Source organism: Lactuca virosa, chromosome 1 (assembly GCF_052849685.1).
Source record: "Lactuca virosa cultivar CGN04683 chromosome 1, Lactuca_virosa_CGN04683_v6, whole genome shotgun sequence".
In the NCBI taxonomy this organism is placed as follows: Eukaryota; Viridiplantae; Streptophyta; class Magnoliopsida; order Asterales; family Asteraceae; genus Lactuca; species Lactuca virosa.
The window spans coordinates 22026428-22046961 of NC_136426.1; the positions used below are offsets into that span (position 1 = coordinate 22026428).

The 20534-nt window shown below is 37.9% G+C and overlaps 5 protein-coding genes across 8 annotated transcripts; 2 read left to right on the forward strand and 3 right to left on the reverse strand.

Annotated features, from left to right (window-relative positions):
• Nucleotides 1-268: 268 nt before the first annotated feature.
• Nucleotides 269-10433, forward strand: LOC145127935 (erythroid differentiation factor-like protein). Of its 4 annotated transcripts, none has more exons than XM_079063152.1 (9): nt 269-521; nt 609-730; nt 1221-1428; nt 1516-2236; nt 2323-2514; nt 2673-2747; nt 3189-5255; nt 5350-5666; nt 9710-10433. In XM_079063152.1, the coding sequence occupies exons 1-8, from the start codon at nt 364-366 to the stop codon at nt 5644-5646; spliced, it is 3840 nt and encodes a 1279-aa protein (XP_078919278.1). In that variant the 5' UTR covers nt 269-363; the 3' UTR covers nt 5647-5666; nt 9710-10433. The 4 variants fall into 4 exon arrangements, with proteins under 4 accessions (XP_078919278.1, XP_078920342.1, XP_078920974.1 ...); XM_079064216.1 differs by having other exon boundaries at nt 9807-10433; XM_079064848.1 differs by lacking the exon at nt 9710-10433 and adding an exon at nt 9106-9688.
• On the reverse strand, nt 5658-7720 carry CDPK2 (calcium-dependent protein kinase 2). The gene is made up of 6 exons (XM_079065884.1): nt 7198-7720; nt 6979-7122; nt 6675-6827; nt 6471-6586; nt 5997-6389; nt 5658-5913 (listed from the first exon to the last, which is right to left on the reverse strand). Exons 1-6 carry the CDS (start codon nt 7718-7720, stop codon nt 5770-5772), a joined length of 1473 nt encoding a protein of 490 aa, XP_078922010.1. The 3' UTR covers nt 5658-5769.
• A 180-nt stretch (nt 10434-10613) lies between the features above and the next one.
• Nucleotides 10614-13244, reverse strand: LOC145132165 (5'-3' exonuclease family protein). The gene is made up of 5 exons (XM_079067172.1): nt 12785-13244; nt 11994-12155; nt 11667-11901; nt 11266-11488; nt 10614-11007 (listed from the first exon to the last, which is right to left on the reverse strand). The coding sequence occupies exons 1-5, from the start codon at nt 13160-13162 to the stop codon at nt 10878-10880; spliced, it is 1128 nt and encodes a 375-aa protein (XP_078923298.1). The 5' UTR covers nt 13163-13244; the 3' UTR covers nt 10614-10877.
• Nucleotides 13245-13965: 721 nt separating this feature from the next.
• EMB3003 (2-oxoacid dehydrogenases acyltransferase family protein) lies at nt 13966-16630 on the forward strand. The gene is made up of 6 exons (XM_079066390.1): nt 13966-15009; nt 15223-15414; nt 15654-15741; nt 15988-16058; nt 16136-16219; nt 16316-16630. The coding sequence occupies exons 1-6, from the start codon at nt 14143-14145 to the stop codon at nt 16418-16420; spliced, it is 1407 nt and encodes a 468-aa protein (XP_078922516.1). The 5' UTR covers nt 13966-14142; the 3' UTR covers nt 16421-16630.
• A 279-nt stretch (nt 16631-16909) lies between these two features.
• LOC145130391 (leucine-rich repeat transmembrane protein kinase family protein) lies at nt 16910-20256 on the reverse strand. Its single transcript, XM_079065370.1, has 2 exons — nt 17522-20256; nt 16910-17418 (listed from the first exon to the last, which is right to left on the reverse strand). Exons 1-2 carry the CDS (start codon nt 20031-20033, stop codon nt 17111-17113), a joined length of 2820 nt encoding a protein of 939 aa, XP_078921496.1. The 5' UTR covers nt 20034-20256; the 3' UTR covers nt 16910-17110.
• Between the last annotated feature and the right edge of the window lie 278 nt (nt 20257-20534).

The following is a 20534-nucleotide window of genomic DNA, read 5'->3' on the forward strand; positions in this document are numbered from 1 at the left end:
TGCGGTTTTTGAAAACTAATAACCGCACCGCACCGCAAGTTTGTGGTGTTTGGAAAACAGAAAATCTCACCATCGATTTTTATTGCGGTTACGGTTTATACGGTTAATTTTAATTGCGGTGCGATTTTTGTTCGCCCTAGGTTCCACCTAAAAAGTAAAACTAATATATAAGATGGTGTGGTAGATTGGTGTGAATATATAGGTTGGTGTGTGTTTTTGACCCAAATAGCAACACCCATTTAATACGCAGGTTACCCGTTAAAGGGTTTTAGCCACAAATTAGTCCCATAACAACAGCAGCATTCCTTCTCTGAAATTCTGGACAGGTGTTCTTTGTATCGGTGTTTGGTAACGCAAGCAAGTATGTCGAGTCGAGAAGGCTCGCCGGAGCTTCAGTGCGTCGGTGAACTAGAAATCGTGAAGGCAAAACCACCGGTTGGTTTTCTCTGCGGCTCTATCCCTGTTTCTACTGATAGATCTTTCACCGCTTTCGATTCTGCTCTCGTTCCTTCTGCCCCAGCGTAAGAAATCTGATCAGTCCTTATTGAAACCCTATTTTTTGCACATGATCAATTATAGTTGTAACGACCATTGCCAATTGTTTTCAGGGAGGGAGCGCCACGGTATCGGGTGATTCCGACCGAGACTAATCTCAAAACTTTGCCGTTTCGGCCAAATATTCCAGAAAAGGTTCTCCCGATGGTTGCCGCTCATTCTAGGACCGGTGGAGGTATAGTTTTACTTGGCTTATATGTTCAAACCTATTGATAACATTCGATACTGTTAGGATTACGATCAGCAAATAGCTTCCTACATTGAGTTCGTCAATTTAGGGTGGTTATTGGCCTGCTTCGCTACTTTGAGCACTGGAATGTGACACACAACCAATTTGAGATATTTTTAGATGCAGCTTAGGACTAGTTTTTTTGTAAAGTTTATGAGTTCAACGTGTGATCCGATCATAACTGAAGTGTCTGGACATGAATATTAATACAGTAAAACTCATGCCTCAATTCAATTCTAAATGATGCAATTCGTTAATACAAAAAGAAGGTTCAAGTGGTTGTATGAAATTGCCTACCACATTCTTGTTCTCTCATCTTTATGTGTAGGTTATTTTGAATTAGCAATGTAAGACTTTGATCTAATATGCATATGAGTGTATGGCACATCATATAGAGGGATGATCTCTTAACTTTTCTTGCTGTGGTTGTTATTAGATTTGCCTTATGAAAGTGGCACCATTGCATCAAACCTTAGAAGGAAAGGAGAAGCCCTTGCTGTATCTGGTTTAACAGAGTACGAAGATGAAATCGATGTTATTGCTCCAGCTGACATTCTCAAGCAAATATTTAAAATCCCTTATTCCAGGGCTCGACTCTCGATTGCAGTACATCGTATTGGACAGTCTCTTGTATTAAATACAGGGTAATGGAATCACAAATTTCAGTTCCATCGAATTTCACCACAATCCGCTTATTAGTAACACTTTTTTAATAACTTCTTGTACTGCAGGCCTGATGTTGAAGAGGGAGAAAAACTGGTTAGAAGACATAAGCAGTCACAATGTGCAGAAAAGTCTTTATTTTGGAATTTTGCTATGCATTCAGTCCGGATGGAAGCATGTGATTGTCCTGCAACTCAAAATCCCGAGCCAGAGGAGCGGCTGAATTCATCATTCCTGCCTGGAAATAGAACTTCTGAGTATCCTCAAGGGAAACAAGATAGTTTTTTATGGGGAGGGAAGAAGAATCAAAGAAACAAAGATAATGATGCTGTTAAAAAGGTAACACAAGTCAAAGAAAAGTCAAGATCCTCAATGCAAGAGTCAGATATGTATAGAAGAGTGAATCGTGATGGATTCTTGAGGGTTCTTTTTTGGAAATTCAATAATTTGCGCATGTTTTTGGGGAGTGACTTGCTTATATTCAGTAATGAGAAATACGTTGCAGTGAGTTTGCACTTGTGGGATGTATCTAGACAGGTTACTCCATTGACATGGCTTGAAGCTTGGCTTGATAATGTGATGGCAAGTGTACCTGAGTTAGCCATCTGTTACCATCAAAATGGTGTTGTTCAGGGATACGAGCTGTTGAAAACGGATGATATTTTTCTTTCCAAGGGTGTATCTGAAGATGGGACTCCTGCTTTTCATCCTCATATTGTCAGACAAAATGGACATTCGGTTTTGCGGTTCCTTCAAGAAAATTGCAAGCAAGATCCTGGAGCTTATTGGGTATTTCTTGGCTCTAGTTTATCACATATTAGCTTCTTATTATGGTAATTTGCTAGTATTTTGATTGTTTTTTTGGTTATGTACAGCTGTACAAAAATGCTGGCGAGGATAACATTCAACTTTTTGATCTTTCTGTTATTCCCAAGAGTCATGCCACCAACAACTGTGATGATGACCCTACCTTTATACCTTCTTTAATTAATAGAGGGAGAAGTGATTCTTTACTCTCACTAGGGGCGCTTCTCTATCGTGTTGCTCACAGGCTTTCACTTTCTGTGGTGGGGTTTCTATTCCATCTCTCTCTCTCTCTCTCTCTCTCTCTATATATATATATATATATATATATATATATATATATATATATATATATATATATATATATATACAATAGTAAATAGAGGATTTACTTATTTCTAATACATTTTTTCTTCTGCAGTCTCCTCATAACAGGGCAAGGTGTGCAAGGTTCTTGAAGAAATGTCTTGATTTCCTTGATCAGCCAGATCAACTGGTAGGTAACACTTTTGTTTGATAAGTGTATCATCTTAAGGGGCGTTTGGTTAGTCTATTCCATGGGATTTGTCCGGAATTGGAATTCAGTTCCATTCCAATCCCACGTTTGGTTGCAAATGGGTACAGAAATGGATCTTGTCAGATGTCACAAAATCCTTTGTCATGGATTCCAACATTACATCCTAAAATCCATCAGTTTTGTTTAAAATACTCGAATATTCTCTACCCTAGAATTTTACGACTAAAGCATCTCGCCTTTCATCTGCTTTTACCTTTTTGCTTAATAATTCTACTCCATTTCCTGCCAATCAGACGCGTGACAGAATTCAATTCCTTCCAGAACATTTCACAAACCAAACTCCCCTGTGATATATGCGTAGTTAGTAATCTTCATATCCAATATCAATCAAACTAATTATTACTGCATTATAATCAACAGGTTGTACGCGCATTTGCTCATGAACAATTTGCAAGACTACTTTTGGATTACGATGAAGATCTGGATTTGACATCAGAAGTTATTGTAGTTGATGCCGAAGAAGAGTCTGATGAATGCTTCACTGGGATATCTGAATTAATAACCCAAGAAAGTTTCAATCCCAACAAAGAGGATGAAAACGTAACAAATGCACCTGAATCCACAAAACTTTTGGAGTCAAACGAGGCCGAATCAGTAGACACCATAATCCAGCCAACTTCTAACTACGAAACTGTTGAGTTATCTCCTACATCTACCCCTGTAATTCAACATAATGTTGATCTAATCTCTTCAAAGCTAGCAGCAATACACCATGTCTCTCAAGCTATCAAGTCTCTAAGATGGAATCGCCAGCTACAAGGCTCAGGAACCCATAACAGACCCGACCACAGTGCACCATTACCAATCGATTTCTCTGTTTGTGCATGTGGTGACACCGATTGCATTGAAGTTTGTGACATTCGAAAATGGCTTCCAACATCAAAACTCGATGATAAATTATGGAAACTTGTTCTTTTACTTGGAGAATCTTATCTTGCTTTAGGAGAAGCCTACATGGAAGACAGTCAACTCCAACAAGCCTTCAAAGTTGTCCGTTTAGCATGCTTAATTTACGGGTCGATGCCTCAGCATCTTGAAGACACAAGATTCATCTCCTCAATGAGTTCATTAGAGATTGATATCCACAATACGGGAAACAAAACCGAATCGATAGTCGCCCATTATCTTTTCTGGGCTAAAGCATGGACACTTGTTGGAGATCTGTATGTTGAATTACATTTAAAGAAACCCAATGAGAAACCACCTGCTCGAGAGTTAAAAGTGTCACCAGAAGTTCAAAAGGAGGTTGAAAGACTCAAGAAGAAACTCGGGAAGTTTAACCAGAGTTGCTCTTCTTGCTCATTGGTTAACTGTAGTTGCCAAAGTGATCGAGCCAGTAGCGGGAGTAGTGCGAGCAGTAGTACTGGAAACACTCGTTCATTTAGAAAACCCTCTGAAAAAACCGGATCCAAGAGCTTATCTTATTCATCTGACGTGGCAAAACCTTCCAAAGAGACTGAATCCGATTCAAAAGAGACAAAAGAGAATAATGGTGGCATTTTCAAATACCTTAACTGTTCTAACCATAAAGATTTAGACCATAATCTAACTACTGCTCTTCATTGTTATAAAGAATCCCGAAAATGTTTAGAGGGGCATTTTAGTAATTCGACCGAGTTACAATCTCTTCTCAAGAAGAAAGGATGGGTATGCAATGAATTAGGCCGAATGAGACTTGAGCGAAAGGAAATTACAAAAGCCGAACAAGCCTTTTCTGAAGCTATCAGTGTATTCAAACAAGTTTCTGATCATAATAACATTATCTTAATCAACTGTAATTTAGGCCATGGAAGAAGAGCAGCAGCTGAAGAGATTGTATCACAGATGGATCATTTAATTTTCAACAATGCTCGCAACCAGAATCTTGAAGCTGCAAAATCACAGTATTGTGAATCACTTAAATTTTATCGAGCAGCAAAGAAAGAAGTCGATAGTGTTGGTGAAGAATCCAGTGTCCTTTCTAGCAATCTTAGCAATGAAGTTTACACACAGTTTGCTCATACATATCTAAGGCTTGGAATGCTTTTAGCGAGAGAAAATACAACAGCTAAAGTTTATAAATCTAAATTGGAATTCGGGAAACATGAGATTTCAGCGAATGATGCGATTACTGAGGCTTTGTCAATGTATGAGTTATTAGGGGATTTAAGGAAACAAGAGGCTGCGTATGCATATTTTCAGCTTGCTTGTTACCATAGGGATTGTTGTTTGAGGTTATTGGAGACTGATTTGAAGAAAAGTAGTGTTTTGAAAGGTGAAAATAGTGTGGTCCAAAGAGTGAAACAGTATTCCTCAATGGCTGAGAGGAATTGGCTCAAGTCTGTGGAGTTTTATGGGCCGAAAACGCATTCTACAATGTTTCTGACCATTTTGATTGAGAGGGCAGCTTTGTTATGTAGCTTGGCTAAGTCATCTAACGCCTATCCGGTATGTTGACACCTGTATTAAGTTCCCTTTTAAGTAAAAAAGAAATAGCATGTGCCATGTGGTAGTTTATTAACTAATTTTGATGTTTTTGCAGATGTTGGAATCAGCTCTGAATACTCTTCTTGAAGGACGCCAGGTGCCTGTAGACAAAATCACATTACAAAAGGACGATTCTAATGTGTACAAAAGATATTGGAGTCAGCTACAGATGACATTAAAGAGCATGCTAGCAGTAGCTCTTCCTACTAACACAAAGAAACCTATTCCAACTTCCCAACAAAGCACCCTGCCATCTGGAGATCTCAATAAACTCAAGGACCTTTACCGGTTATCTTTAAAGGCCACCGAGTTCACTCAGCTGCAAGCCATCCACAAGTTATGGGCATCTTAAGATAAAACCAATCTCATCAGGTATTTTTGCAATTCTATGATTTTATCCATTAGGTATTGTCTACACATTACATTAGCAACACCGAAAGAAAATTGAAAAAAAAAACAGGATGATTTTCTTGAGTTAATCTTGTGTTTTATTACTGTGACTGTCTCCTAAAGCTTCTGCTAAATCAAACTTTAGAGTTCCTCGTGTCGTTCTGCTTCCAATCCCTCCATCCGCCTTTCTCATCATCGCAGCAAATTCTCCATAATCTATCCGTCCGTCCTGTCACGCAAAACCAATGTCAAATTACAACAAAAAAGACGTAAATACCCTTACCCCAATCCCCCAAATCCTAGCATGCTTACATGATCTTGATCAATTTCTTTGATCATTTCTTCCAATGGAACATCTTGTAAACCGAAATCTCTACACGCCTGTTGAAGCTCATCTTGTGTTATATACCCACTGTTGTCCTTATCAAAAAAAGAAAAAGCTGCAAGCAGGTTTTCCTCTCTTTGCATCTTGTTTAAATGCAGTGTTGCTGTTAAAAATTCAGTGTAATCAATTGTCCCACTGTTATCGGTGTCCACCGCATTCATAAGCTCCATGAGTTCAGATTCCATTACATTGTTGCCAATTCCAGCCAACCCTTCTTTCAGTTCTTTAAATGTTATCGTCCCACTATGGTCTGTATCAATCGTTTTAAATAACTGCTTTAACCCACCGATCTCCTCTTCTGAAAGCCTTCCCGCAATCACCTAGAAACATTTATAAAAAAAATATTTAAAGCTAAATGTTGGATTATTTATTAAGAAAGATGAAAAAAAACGTAAACGTACGCGTAAAGCCATCTTTTTGAGTTTGTTCATGGCGGAAAACTGTTTGAGGCGTGATACAACCGTAGAATCTAATGGGTTGTCTGGGGCAACTTGGTCATCCATGATCCATGGGTGATCTGGTTTTCAATTCAAAAGCAGTAATAACACAGTGGAGGGAGAGTGGAGTGGTAATAATTTTAATATGAGAATTTAGAACTCACTCACGTAGGACTTGATGAGCGGTTATTCTTTGCTCCGGGTTTCTATCGAGCATTGTTTTGATTAAATCTTTAGCGGTTTCGGTAATTTGTGGCCATGGTTCCGATTCGAAATCGAGTTGTCCTGTTAAAATCTTTTTAAAGATTCCCGAATCCGTCTCTGAAACCCAAATCACATAAAACATAAAACTAGTATATCATAAAAATCGGTTTCCTGGAAAAATAACTCATTGTAGTTCAATATTTTTCGGTTCGGTGTTAATGTCATTCATGTCCCGTGTAACAACCGCAATTTCAGACTAAAGTCTAACCTGCCCAAAAAGGTGGAACCCCGGATAATAATATGTAAAAAATAACCCCGGCACTCCACACATCGATTTCCGGGCCATAACGTTTATGCAAAACTTCTGGAGCAACATAATATGCACTTCCAACCAGGTCACACAGATACTCTCCTGAAATTTAGAAGATTTTATCAACCAAACGGATTTGAAATCTGTCAAAAAAAAGAAAGAAAGAAAGAAAGAAACCTGGTTTGTAGAAAATGGACAACCCGAAATCAATGGCTTTAAGCTGTGCATTCTCTTCATGACTATCGAACAAAAAATTCTCGGGTTTAAGATCACGGTGTATAACACCAAGAGAACGACAAGCCACCACCACCTCGACAACCGTCTTCATGAATTTAGCCGCCTGTCTTTCACTATACCACCCTTTGTTAACAATCCGATCAAAAAGCTCACCACCTGTACATAACTCCATCACCAAATGAACAAAAACATTGTCTTCGTAAGTGCATTTGATCCTTACAACACATGGGCTTTCAGACAAATGATGCATGATTTGAATCTCCCTCCAGACATCATCATAATCATCTCTGCATAAAAGCTTCCGTTTGGGGATGGATTTGCACGCGTAATCGATCCCGGTGGATTTTTCGGTGCAAAGGTAGGTGGTGCCGAATTGGCCATGACCGAGCTTGTTTCCTATAGTGTAATGGTCTCTCAGGTTTGGGGTTTCGTGTGGGAGGACGTTGGTGCTTGGTTTCTTCATGGATCTTGATGAATTATTTCTCGTTTTCTGAGATTTTATTCTTTTGCAATTGCAATTTGGGGAGATTGTTTGATTGATGGGTGGGATTTGGGAATGTTGGTAAAAGTGTACAAGAAAATGAATTATGATTGGACTATTGGAAAATGAATATTGTTTTTCTATGAAACGACCAAAATAAGCAGTGTTGCATAATTAGAAAGAGAAGTTGGTATATATGAAATAATATTCACAAAAACATTTAAAAAAAATCGTTGATGATTCAAGTTTTATTCACAAAATTACCGTCTTTTTTTTTTTAATGATTTTTAAAAGACAAAGTTTTGCGAAATATTCTTTTGGCCTATGATTTTCAAAAGACATCTACCATTTTACGAGATAGATGCTTATTTGTTATATTTGTTTAAAATATAGTCATTTTGGTTTATTCACTCCTTATTTTGGCTATTTTTATACCAAATCCCGAAATGTGGAATTCCCACAATCACAACTAACCCATACCATACAACCTTACACCCATTGTATAAGATATAAATCGGATACTCAATGTTCTTATAAGATCAAAAAACGCATAAGTTATAGCTGGAAGAAAACCCCCATACCACTATTGCCAAGATTGTTTATTCGAAACCACAAGAATGTTATTCCTTAACCAATTGAATTAAGCCATTCGCCAAAGGGTTATTTTACTCATTTTTGTAACTAATCCGAACAGTACATCCTTGCAATGCTTAAATTCCAAATTAAAAACAATTTTTTAGTAAATTCATTAATTAGTTCAACAAAAAATACCAATCAACTTTAGGCTATCCGCAATATATGTTGCCGAATATGACCAAATTTAGGCTGTCTGCGATATATGTTGCTGGGTATATGACCAATGTTTGGACTCCAGTCGGAGACACACACCCTTCTTTGGCTGAAATCATGCTAACATTAGAGTTTGTATATTAGCCCTAACATTTTCTCCTTGATCTTGTACGAGATCTTTAGCAAGATCAAGCATGAAGTACCATGGTGCATGTTTTTTTGTTGATGATATTGAGTTACTAGCCGAATCTAGTAATCTAGTGTTGAATTGAATGCTTGACTGGAAACATGGAGGCAAACATTAGAGAAAGAGCTATGAATCAACACTGATAATATAAAGTATCTTTGATGTAATTTAAGTGGGGAGATGAATGGAGAAGGAATAGATGTAAGTTTTTCGGAGCTATCTCTTTTCACGAATGAGAGCTTCAAATATTTGAGGCTATGATTTCTAAAGGAGGGAATGTGGAGGTAAACCTCTCACATCACATAAAAGTTGGTTGGTTAAATTGAAGAGTGACCTTGAGAGTCTTATGTTACATAAATGTATCGTTAAATCTTATGAGTAAATTTTACAGGATAGCTATTAGGTATGCAATGGTGTATGAATCTAAATGTTAGTCATCCAATAAGGACCACGAGAGGAAGATGAAAGTAGCAGAAATGATGATGTTGATGTGGATTTGGATTTACAGTACAACTTTGATTTACAGTGAAACATTCAGGTTGATGGGTAGCTTCGCCCTTTTTATGATTTTGTTTAGGGGTGGCAATCATGTATGGTTTGGGTTGGCGGGTCAGAATGCATCAATCCGTAACCCAGATAAATATTCGTGTCACGGGTTGGCAGGTTGGAAACATCAACCCGAGCACGAACCGTCTAACCCGTTTAGTTATATGGGTTTGTGGGTCAGATTCGGGTTGGCGGGTTGACCCGTGAACCTATATACCAACCCAAACATGACCCATTTATTTGGCGGTGGGTTGGTGGGTCAAAAATCTCAACTCAAACCCGTTTATTTTTGTGTGAGGTTCATGTTGTGTCGAGAATTGTCACCCCAAATTTTGTTCTCTTATCTTTATTATTTACACCCATTTTTGCGTATATGCTAGTATTGATTATTCATGTATTTTTTTTTACTATTATCTTTGACTTACTCCCATGGTTTTCCCCTTTTGCAGGTTATCGAATTCATACGCTTCTTTATGTTGCATCCATGTATATGTCATATTGCTTCTTCCTGGCTTACTTTCCCTTTGTTTGCCCCATTTATGGTAGGTATCATTTTGCTCATGTCATTATGTCAACCTCCTCCCTTATAATGGGATCCCCAAGGTCTGTGTTGCTTTAGACGAGTTTTCATTGAATGGACTTTTTAAATTGAGAATTCATTTGAAGACATAGTGACCATTTAACTACTCCCTACATCATTTTGGAGTACATTTACATTTCACTTGTGTAGTTGTTGGATGGTGCCTTTACATTTCAAGGATTAAAACTCAAATTTTAGATGTGATTGTCTATGGGTGCTCGCCACTACATCACAAGTTCTAGTCAATCTCACATTGGATTGGAGATAACACATAGCTGATGATGTATGATCAATGTGTTTTACCCATAGTATCATGACCCCGTAAGGATTTTGGTGGCTTGCTCATGACTTTACAAGTCTACGCCTAATGCGCATAACTTACCACACGGGATAAAACAGATCTTGTTTGGTTCCATTGTTTAGTGAGAGAGTGTGAGATTAATACATTAAACTCTAGATGCAGCACCTTATTTTTCTCTTATTTAGTCCATCAATTTAACCCAAATATTTATCGTTTCTCCAATTACCTTGTATTGTAAACATTATCATCACTAGTGGATATTTGAGTGGTCTGCTCCACCTATGTTTTATTATGATTTGGAATTTTTCATATAAATCTCGGTGTGCATGTCTTCATTTTTTTATTGCTTTACTTATTATTGTTAAATCTCATTATATATTTGTGATTGGATGTGTTATTTTCATACCATCAAAGCATTTGGAGATATGGATAGGTTTGCAGCTTTTCACTTTGATGTACTTTTACCTGTCTATGGTAAACTTTGTTCTCATTTTATCGACAAGTGGTATCAAACACACCAATACAACACTCCCTTTTACTACTTCAAGTAGTGAAGATGAGGTGGCTCCCAATTGCAAGAATTTGGTCGCCTCTGCTGCTATGCAATCCCATTATCTCTTTTTATCTGATTTATGATTTAGCTCATCACTTGTTAACCTTAATGACACAATTACTACTTAAACAATCTCCCTATTATTCTGATTTTTATAGTTTAGTAATCTAAATGACACAATTACTAAACTCTCTTTAACATTTTAGAACTACGAGTTTCCCTCAATAAATCAAGTAAGTTTGATATAGTTTCTGAATCATTCTCTGTGTGTCTCTTGTGCAACCACTCTTCCTGTACCCTAATCTTAACATCCCTACAATACAAATAATTTCAAAGCATTAAAAACCACAGTTATTGTAGGACAGTTTTCTATAACGAATATCATCTGGTTGTTTTCCCTTGGGCTAAATGCAAAATATAGCAACAAAGTGACATGTTGTAATCGGGAAGATTTTTCAAAGTGAAATGTTGTAAATGAAATAAATAAAAGTAGAAGACTATATTAAAAAAGTAATAAAAGTAGGTTGCTATTTCTTGCGTTTAACTTTTTCTTATGAAAATGAAATGTTACCTCCTCAAGGAAAGAACCTCATAGTTCCTTCTAAAGTGGCTAGCATACTTTGTGAGGGCATCTTGGACATAGGGCTTCCCAACAGTTCTTACAGCTGCAGCCTTAAGTAGATTTTCTAATGAACCATGTTTCTTTATAAGTTTTAAGGCAGTTTTCATGCCAAAACCAGGCACCAAATGTTGAATTCCAGGAACACCATCTGCTTCATCACCCAAAATGCATCCTGTAAACAAGAAAAAAAAAACAAGAGATTTGTGTAAAAAACGATAGAAATACCCTCTTTAAAATAGTGTAATCAATCTTTCCAATTCCATCTAAATTGGACTACTTGAATTCATGATTCAAATCATCAAATGTAGACACATTTTTTGAGACACGAGAAAGTGTATGCTATTGCTTACTAAGACTTAAATCAGAGAGTGGATCACACTTGTATTGAGCTATGTAGTGATTCAAGGTATAAAATGACCATCTTTTTAAGTCTGGAAGAGGCATAACAAGCTGCACATCTTGACATATCAATTGCTTGAAATCTTTATCAGGAGAAGCAATAGCAACACGGTATCCCATTTCCAAAACTTGTTCAACAAGTGTAGCAACAACATCATCTGCTTCCTGAGCAGGAATCTTCACAACCTGCATATCATTATCATTCATATACTTTTTAATAAAAGGAATTCAAGTAATATTTGTTAAAAGTGATGGAATTATCACAAAGGATTACTGACCGGCACATTACATTTTGTAAGGGTATCTGAAATTAGTTGATATGATCTTCTTATTGGAGCTTTTGCTGATTCCGATACCCATGGTGAAAATTTCCTTCTGTGTGCTTTATATGAAGGTAACATTTGTTTCCTATATTCATGAGCTCCTTCTCCATCAATAACCTGCAAAAAATGAAATATGTGTTACAAAGGTGAAATATGAGTAATACAAGTCTTTGTTAATATTTTTTTATTTATTTGTAATTTAGTACAAAAGGCTACTTGAGACACATTACATAAATTCAACTCCAAGACATTTTGCATACCAAACGCCCCTTATTGGTTATAGAGTACTACCATAAATTCATTATCTAGCATCCACCACAAAAGTTGGCGCTATTTGTAAGGATATGATGAAGTTTCTTAGCATCTATTGTGATAGAAAAGACGATTGTTGAATGGATAAAGTACTACAGCAGCCTAGCGAGATTCCATTAATAATGAAATGAGTTCAATATTCATAAGGGTGCATAAACTATTGCTGAAATCAACTAAAACATATGGATAAAGTACTACAGCAGCTTAGCAATCAACTGAAGATTCCAGTGCACTTCTTCTACTTCTCTGCCAGAAAAAAGAGCTATATTTGATTAGATTGCTTCCAAAAAGTCTTTCAGATACCTTAAAATCCAAAGATTTTGACTTAAATCACTGAGTTATCTAAAACGACCAAACTCTCATTGAGATAAAACAATTGGCATGTTGGGCCTAAAATTTGGCATAGAAACGTAATGGAGAGAGGCGGTGCTTACGGCAATAACAGGGTCTGTAAGGCTGACTTCGGAGAAGAAAAGGGAAATCCATTGAGCAAAAGAGTGTAAACTCGGGGTGCTACCATCATAACAGATTGGGTTCACATCCAAAAAGAACACCCTTTTCTTCTTCTTGATGATGATATTATTAACAGTATCATCATCTCCCTTTACTTCGTTTAGGTCATGCTTTGGTTGCAACAGCAGCCCACCAACTGTTCGACCTTCTGTCCGAGAAGAAGAAGCAATAAGGGCAGCACTAGGTCTGGCTCGGAGCTTCGTGCGCCTGAAAGAGGGAGCTGAGCGAAGAGTAGTCGGATTATGAACACCCATACACATACCCATCGCTATACGAGCTTCTAGGACGACCACCATCATCACATTCACCCTGCTGCACCTGCAAGTGTAACCATCTGGTCAATTGATTTGCCGAGGACTCCTAAAATAAGAAATTGGTTCATCACCGTGTACTCATCTTAAGTGATTTTTAATAAATTTATTTGGGGGTTTACTACTTTTTTTTTACAAACTAAACGATCATTAAATTATTATTATTATTTTTATTTGTAATACTATCATTAAACTTTTACAATATTACTATTATTGTTATTGATAATAAGAGTTTTTTTTAACAGATTGATAATAAGAGGTTTAGTTGGTAATATTGTAAAAAAAGGAATAAGGCACGTGGATGTTACGTAGCAAGGTAAATATCAGTAATAACTTTTTTCTTTAACAAAAAGAATACCATTAAACTTAATTTTTTGCAATTATTACTATTAAATGCAAAAACAATTAATTAAATACCATTAAAAAAATCGGCTTGTAGTTTCATTTGTTTCAAGTTTGTAGGTCTATTATTTGTGTTTAAGTGTTGAGACACGTACATTTAAAATGTATATTATTAGTCCAAAATGAATAACAAAAAAACAGTAAACATTAGTTCATTATAAATAAATAAATAAACAAAAAAACATTAATAATGTTTTTAAAGAGTAAATTGGTTAGAGTTACAATAACCAATCAAAATAATATTTTTTCTAAAACGATAAATATTGATTTAATAATAATTTATATATAAAAAAATAGTTAAATACAAAATATAAATAATAGCATTATTTTTACAAATAAAATACTGAATACATTATGTGTCATCAATTTTTAAACAACAAAGCGTAAATGGTGCGAATTTGGTGATTCGATTAAACCGATAACATTACATACACTTCATCACCAGTCCACCGGTAAGGTGGTCGTTGAGACCTCCGCCCTCTTTCGATACTCTCGAGGAACCATTTCATACATAAAAACCTCCCCTGCATTTGTTGATCCAACTCTCTGCCTTTTCTTAACAATCAATGATGGCTCAACTCCTCAACTCCTCTTTCACTCCCACCACTCGCGGCCTCCGCCGTCAATCCATACCTTCAATCACACAATCCACCTCCCGGAAATCCCAAATTCATGCCAAGATCCGAGAGATCTTCATGCCCGCATTGAGCTCCACCATGACTGAAGGAAAGATCGTCTCATGGGTCAAATCAGAAGGCGACAAGCTCAATAAAGGCGAGTCTGTTGTCGTTGTAGAATCTGATAAAGCCGATATGGATGTCGAGACATTCTACGATGGCTACTTGGCTGCCATCATGGTTGAAGAAGGCGGTATCGCCGCCGTCGGCTCCGCTATCGCCCTCCTTGCCGAAACCGAAGACGAAATCGCCCAAGCTATATCCAAAGCCAAAGAACAATCCTCTTCCTCTTCCTCATCCTCACCTGCTGCTCCTTCACCTCCTCCAGCGGAAACGACAATACCTGATTCTATCGCCGTCGCAACTGTAGTGAAGGCGGCACCGGTGAAGGCCGTGGCTTCGACACACCCGGCTTCCGATGGAGGCAAGAGGATTGTCGCGTCTCCCTATGCGAAAAAGCTTGCGAAGGAATTGAATGTTGATTTGAGTGGCGTGGTTGGTACCGGACCAATGGGCAGGATTGTGGCCAAGGATGTAGAGGCTGCCGTTGTTGCTTCTGTTGCTGTTCCCGTTGCTGCCGCGGCTGAGTCAGCTAAGCCGATTTCTGCAGCTCCAGGGGTCGAATTGGGTTCTGTTGTTCCGTTTACTACAATGCAGGGTGCTGTCAGTAGGAACATGGTTGAGAGTCTTGGAGTTCCTACCTTCAGAGTGGGATATACAATCACAACTGATGCTCTTGACGCTCTCTACAAAAAGGTAACTTTTTGAAGCTTATTAGAACTGTAAATTGCTTTAATCGATTGTTATCTTCAACATTTGATTGCTGTTCATTCTGGTTTATTTTTGAATGAATCTTTGTGCACTTGGAGTTTACATGAACCTGTTGAAAGTGCTAATTGTGGCTCTAATTACTTGTTTTCTTGATGTTTCCAAGTGTTTTACCATCATTATCTACGTGTAAATTTGTAGATCAAACCAAAGGGAGTGACCATGACAGCATTGTTAGCCAAAGCTACAGCGCTTGCATTGGCTAAACACCCTGTTGTGAATTCAAGTTGTAGAGATGGAAAGAGCTTTACATACAACAGCAATATCAACATTGCTGTTGCAGTTGCAATTGATGGTGGATTGATTACTCCCGTGCTTCAGAATGCTGATAAGGTGAACTTTTTTTTCCCCCCCATTAAGTTAGTACTTAATGGGGAAAGGTTTTTTTTTTTTTTTTTTTTTTTTTCTGACTTTCTATGTTAAGTTGTTCTTTCTGAATTAAGTCAAAAAGAATACTCATACATAGCTTACTGGATTAAGTCTTGTCCTCATGAAGTCCAGCAAGTTAAAAAAAAGCACCTTAGTTTACTTGATGGATGCTTACTTTTATGTTGTATTGTTTTTTTTTAAAGGTTGATATATATTCATTATCAAGAAAGTGGAAAGAATTAGTGGACAAGGCCAGGGCAAAACAGTTGCAACCTCAAGAGTACAGCACAGGTAAACTTTCTGATAATCAATCATTTGAAACATACATCTGTGTACTCTTATGTCCTCTATGCTTTTATAGAGTCAAATACTCTTACCCTTTCATGTTAAACAACTTCCAGATGCTTTTCTTGTGTTCCCAAGTTTTGTTATAGTATTGTGGGTTAAATATAAGAAATATAGCAGCGTATTTTCAAGTATTTGTCACAAATATTATCCTTTTTATGGTCTCATCAAATCTTGTTTAATCTGTTGCAGGTACATTTACTCTTTCCAACCTTGGAATGTTTGGAGTGGATCGCTTTGATGCCATCTTGCCACCAGGAACTGTGAGTTTCCATATTTAACCTCAAGCTCTATGGGACATTACCATATCATATGTTCTTTTAATCATGTTTTTGTGCAGGGTGCAATCATGGCTGTTGGGGCATCTGAGCCGACTGTTGTGGCCACCAAGGATGGTCGAATCGGCATGAAGAGCCAGATGCAGGTATGTTCACACAGTTACTTTTAGGCTGCATTTGCTGTACATGAGAAGGGCATTTATGTCTTTTGCACATATTGCTTACATGGGTTGGGTTTGCAGGTAAATGTTACAGCGGATCATCGTGTAATATATGGGGCGGATCTTGCACAGTTCTTGCAGACGCTAGCAAAGATCATTGAAGATCCTAAAGATTTAACATTCTAGTGCGTGTGATAGAAAAGACCTTTTCATTTCGTGCTTATTTCTTATTTAAGGTTGATCCTGTTGGGCTATTTGTTTAGACAATCGGAGAAGGTATTCATGAGTCTTGTTAAAATTTTGAAGCATGGCAATGACATTTGTTAGTAAATTTGGGTAATATTATAAGCACAGCACCAAGATGCCAAACTCTTGGTTTACTAGATTTGCAAATAACTTTTTAAACAAATATTACAACATTATTATGTTAACCTTCGCCAACACTTGCCAAATGGCATTCTAAAATCGTTCCTCACATCTATTGTTTAAACAAGTTCTACAAATGTCGCGATTTTAAATAGTTACAACCGGGAGTTCACTGATAAAGAACCTATTAGTAGTATGTTTGAACGTTAGTCATTAGAAAATTGTACATTGTATTTTTTTTTTTTTTTAGTAAAGACAATGTCTAATTAGCATCATGCCTTGGTGTAGTTAAACCAAAAGGGTGAGCGGTTTTGAGAAGAATAAGTCACTTTATTTACAAAAAGTGCGGAGATGTGTTGATGACAACAACTCCGTATTTAGTAAGTAATCTAATTACACACCAAGTATAGTTTACACAGATCCAAATAACCCACTTCGTATTAAAAAAAAGGGCTCGTATCATGTTCTATATTGCTTAAAAATACCATACCAAGTATATTGGCCATCGTCTTAGTTTCTTGCATTAAGGAGCATACGTAACACACTCCTCATTTTCGGTCTCTCTTCCGGGGAAACACTGACACAAGCTAAAGCAACCTTAAGGACTGCTAACATCTGGTCTCTAATGGCTGAGGATGTCCTATTCACACTGGAGTCAAGTACTTGGTCAAAGTTATCTTGATTTGACTTGCTTGACACCCACTTCACTAATTCAGACCCTTCACTAACCGCTGCTTTTCCTGTCAACAATTCAAGCAAAATCACACCGAAACTGTAGACATTTCCAGCTGTCGTCAACCTCATTGAGTAAGCATACTCTGAAACCCAAAAACACAATTATAGTTAGGGACTTTTGATCATCTTTCTTACACATGACGTGACATGACTGTATGAATGATAGAAAATATGCATCAAAGATACCTGGTGGGACATAACCGACAGACCCAGCAACAGCAGAAACATTGCCTGTGCTCTTTGAAGGATCAATCACTTTAGAAAGCTCGATATCTCCAATCTGAGGCTCATTTATGGACTTGAGCATAACAGATTTACTTGAAAGATCAAGGAGGATGATTTGACCCGAAGGGCATCCATGGAGAAACGCCAGACCATTAGCGACACCTATAGCTATACTGTACCGATTGCTCCAATCCAAACCACGTCCCAAACTTCCATGAAGAACATCATATAGAGTTCCATTCTCAGTGTAATCATAGAAAAGATAAACACTTTCGGTAGTCAAGGTATAGGCAAGAGGGATCATGACACTGGAATTTCTCAACTTCCCAAGAACTCGAAGCTCTTCTTGCAACCGATCATGGCTCCCAATTTGGAATATTTTGTCAACTCCATTAAGCTTCTTGATGAAATACATCATCCCTGATGGCATCACAGCCTTGTAATATGTAGAGAATCTCGTCTTCAAAACAATATTCGAGGGGTTACTCACAGCCTCCATCGCCTTGGTGAAGTCAAGATTCAATCTTTGAATGGAATTTTCAGTCAAGAAATCGCTTTTGATGACCACGGGCTCAGAGGATTGACTTTCTTCATGGTTTACCTTGTGAATTCTTCTAGAGAGTATAAGGGCCAAAATGGAAACTATCATAAGTGTAACAACAGCAGCTACGGAAGCCACAATGATACCCACTGACACAGACTTTTTTCTTTTCACGACAGAAGAGACGGGTGTCGGATTTATCAAATTATTCCCATCAGTGGACAAGTTAACATTTGAACGAAACGTAGGAATAGTTCCCGTAAGCCGATTATTGGAAAGTTCTATCAGTGTCAAGCTTTGCATATCAGTGAGGAAACTTGGAATCCCACCGGAGAATTTGTTGTTCGAAAGATCCAAGACTTCGAGGGACTGTAATCTGTTGAGAGCCCTGGGTATTCCCCCTTCAAAGTTATTCCAACTAAGATTTAGAGAAATCTGCAACTTTGTAGGCAGTGATCTGACAACACCTCCAAGATTGTTCTTCCCAAGTTGAAGCTCCAGTAAGGAATCCATGGAACTAAAGGAATCAGGAATTCCGCCAGTGAGACTGTTCGCCTGTAAGTCCAGATTAGTTAGCTTCTGTAACTTGGATAACGATGGTGGAATGGAACCATTCAGAGAATTCCAACTGATATTTAGTTTATCCAGAATCTGTAACTCACTGATTTCATCTGGGATCTCTCCGGAGATTCTGTTATGCTGAAGTTGAACAACCTCTAATCTTGTAAGATTACCCAATTCCCGAGGAAGAAAACCAACCAATTGATTATCTGATAAGTCCAACAACGACAAATTCCGAAATAACCTCAACTCAGAAGGAATCACCCCGCCTAAGTTATTATGATCAAGCTCTAAATACGTTAACGATGGCATATCATTCCCGAACGACCATGCTGGTATTTTCCCTATTAAGCTATTGTTACCGAGCCTCAATCTGACCAAAGTTGTCGATATGTTGGAAGGTATCGATCCAATTAACTTATTAGCAGACAAGTCGACAGTCTGCAAATCCTTTTGAGACAAAAGGTCCGCCGGAATTGACCCACCCATCTGATTATAACTCAGGTCTAGATTCCTGAGATACCTAGTAATTCCTTGTGGAATTACACCTGTGAATTCATTCTCATTCGCAGCAAACCTCTTTAGAGTTGTGATCATGGAAATGGACTGAGGAATTTCACCAGTCAGCTTATTGGCAGAGAGAACTAAGAGTTGCAGATTGGAGAGTTCACCAATACGAGAAGGAATGGTCCCGGTGAGATTATTGCCACCCAAATCAAGAAGAGTAAGATTCTTATAGTTGGTAATTCCGTCAGGAATATTACCTACAAAACAATTGAAGGAGAGCTGAAGCTCCTCAAGAAGAGTTGAATTGCCTAGCTTAGTAAGAATAGACCCTGTGAATTTGTTTCCGCTAAGGCTTAAACTTTTAAGCTCATTCAAACCATTCAATTGTGAATCAATAGAGGTCTCGAACGAATTACGAGAAAGGTCTAAAACCTCTAAAGAACGAAAACCCTGGAAACTGGGCAACGGCCCATTCAGATTGTTGTTGCTAAAGTTAAGGGCTTTCAAACCACCACAAGAAGAGAAGATTGGTTGTGGGATTGAGGTCAGCTGATTGCTGGAGAGATTAAGAGATTGCAATGTTTTGATATCGCAAACAAGAGAGGACCAAGAATCATCGTCGTTAGAGATTGAGAAAGAACAGAGAGAAAGCGAGGTGACGGAGGAATTGTTTGGAGCGCAGGAAACGCCCGTCCAAGAACATGGGTTTGTTGAGTCTTGCGAAGAATTCCATTTGGAATTACTGTTGTTCTGTAGCAGGTCCCGGAGTTTGTTCATGGTGGTCACCTGAGTCGATGGTAACTGACAGAAAGCATACTGAACAATGAAGAAGAAGACTGGGAGTATGTGTAGATACCTGCTCATGTTTGTGGGTGTGGGTGTTCAAAGTGTCATGAATCTTCTCAACATATATCAGCGTTTGTGCTTCGTGCGTAACGAAATAACCATATGAAGATGCTGAGTTTTTCTTATTTACATGAAAGAAAAGCAGAGAGGGTTGACCGGAAGACGACCGGAGTTGTGGAATATTTGTGAATGGCGTATGGAAAATGGCAGTGGAATGGACTAATGACTTTTCAAACCAGCCAAACCACTGTGCATGTTGCAGTCTAAAAAGTTTAGGAAGAAAGGGGCCCGTTGACCATTGACTACTATAAATGGACCCAACCGTATTAAATACGTTGTGGAAAATTTTGCCAAACCTTATTACCGTTTCATACCAACAGCTAGCGGGGTACGGTGGGATTGGGCTTTTGATCGTAAAAAGCAATGATGTAACTTTTTTCTCTTAAACTAGAAAGGTTACCCCGCTACGCGGGGTCAGAAGCTTTCAATGTTGTTTCCGAATTGATAAATATGACAGAC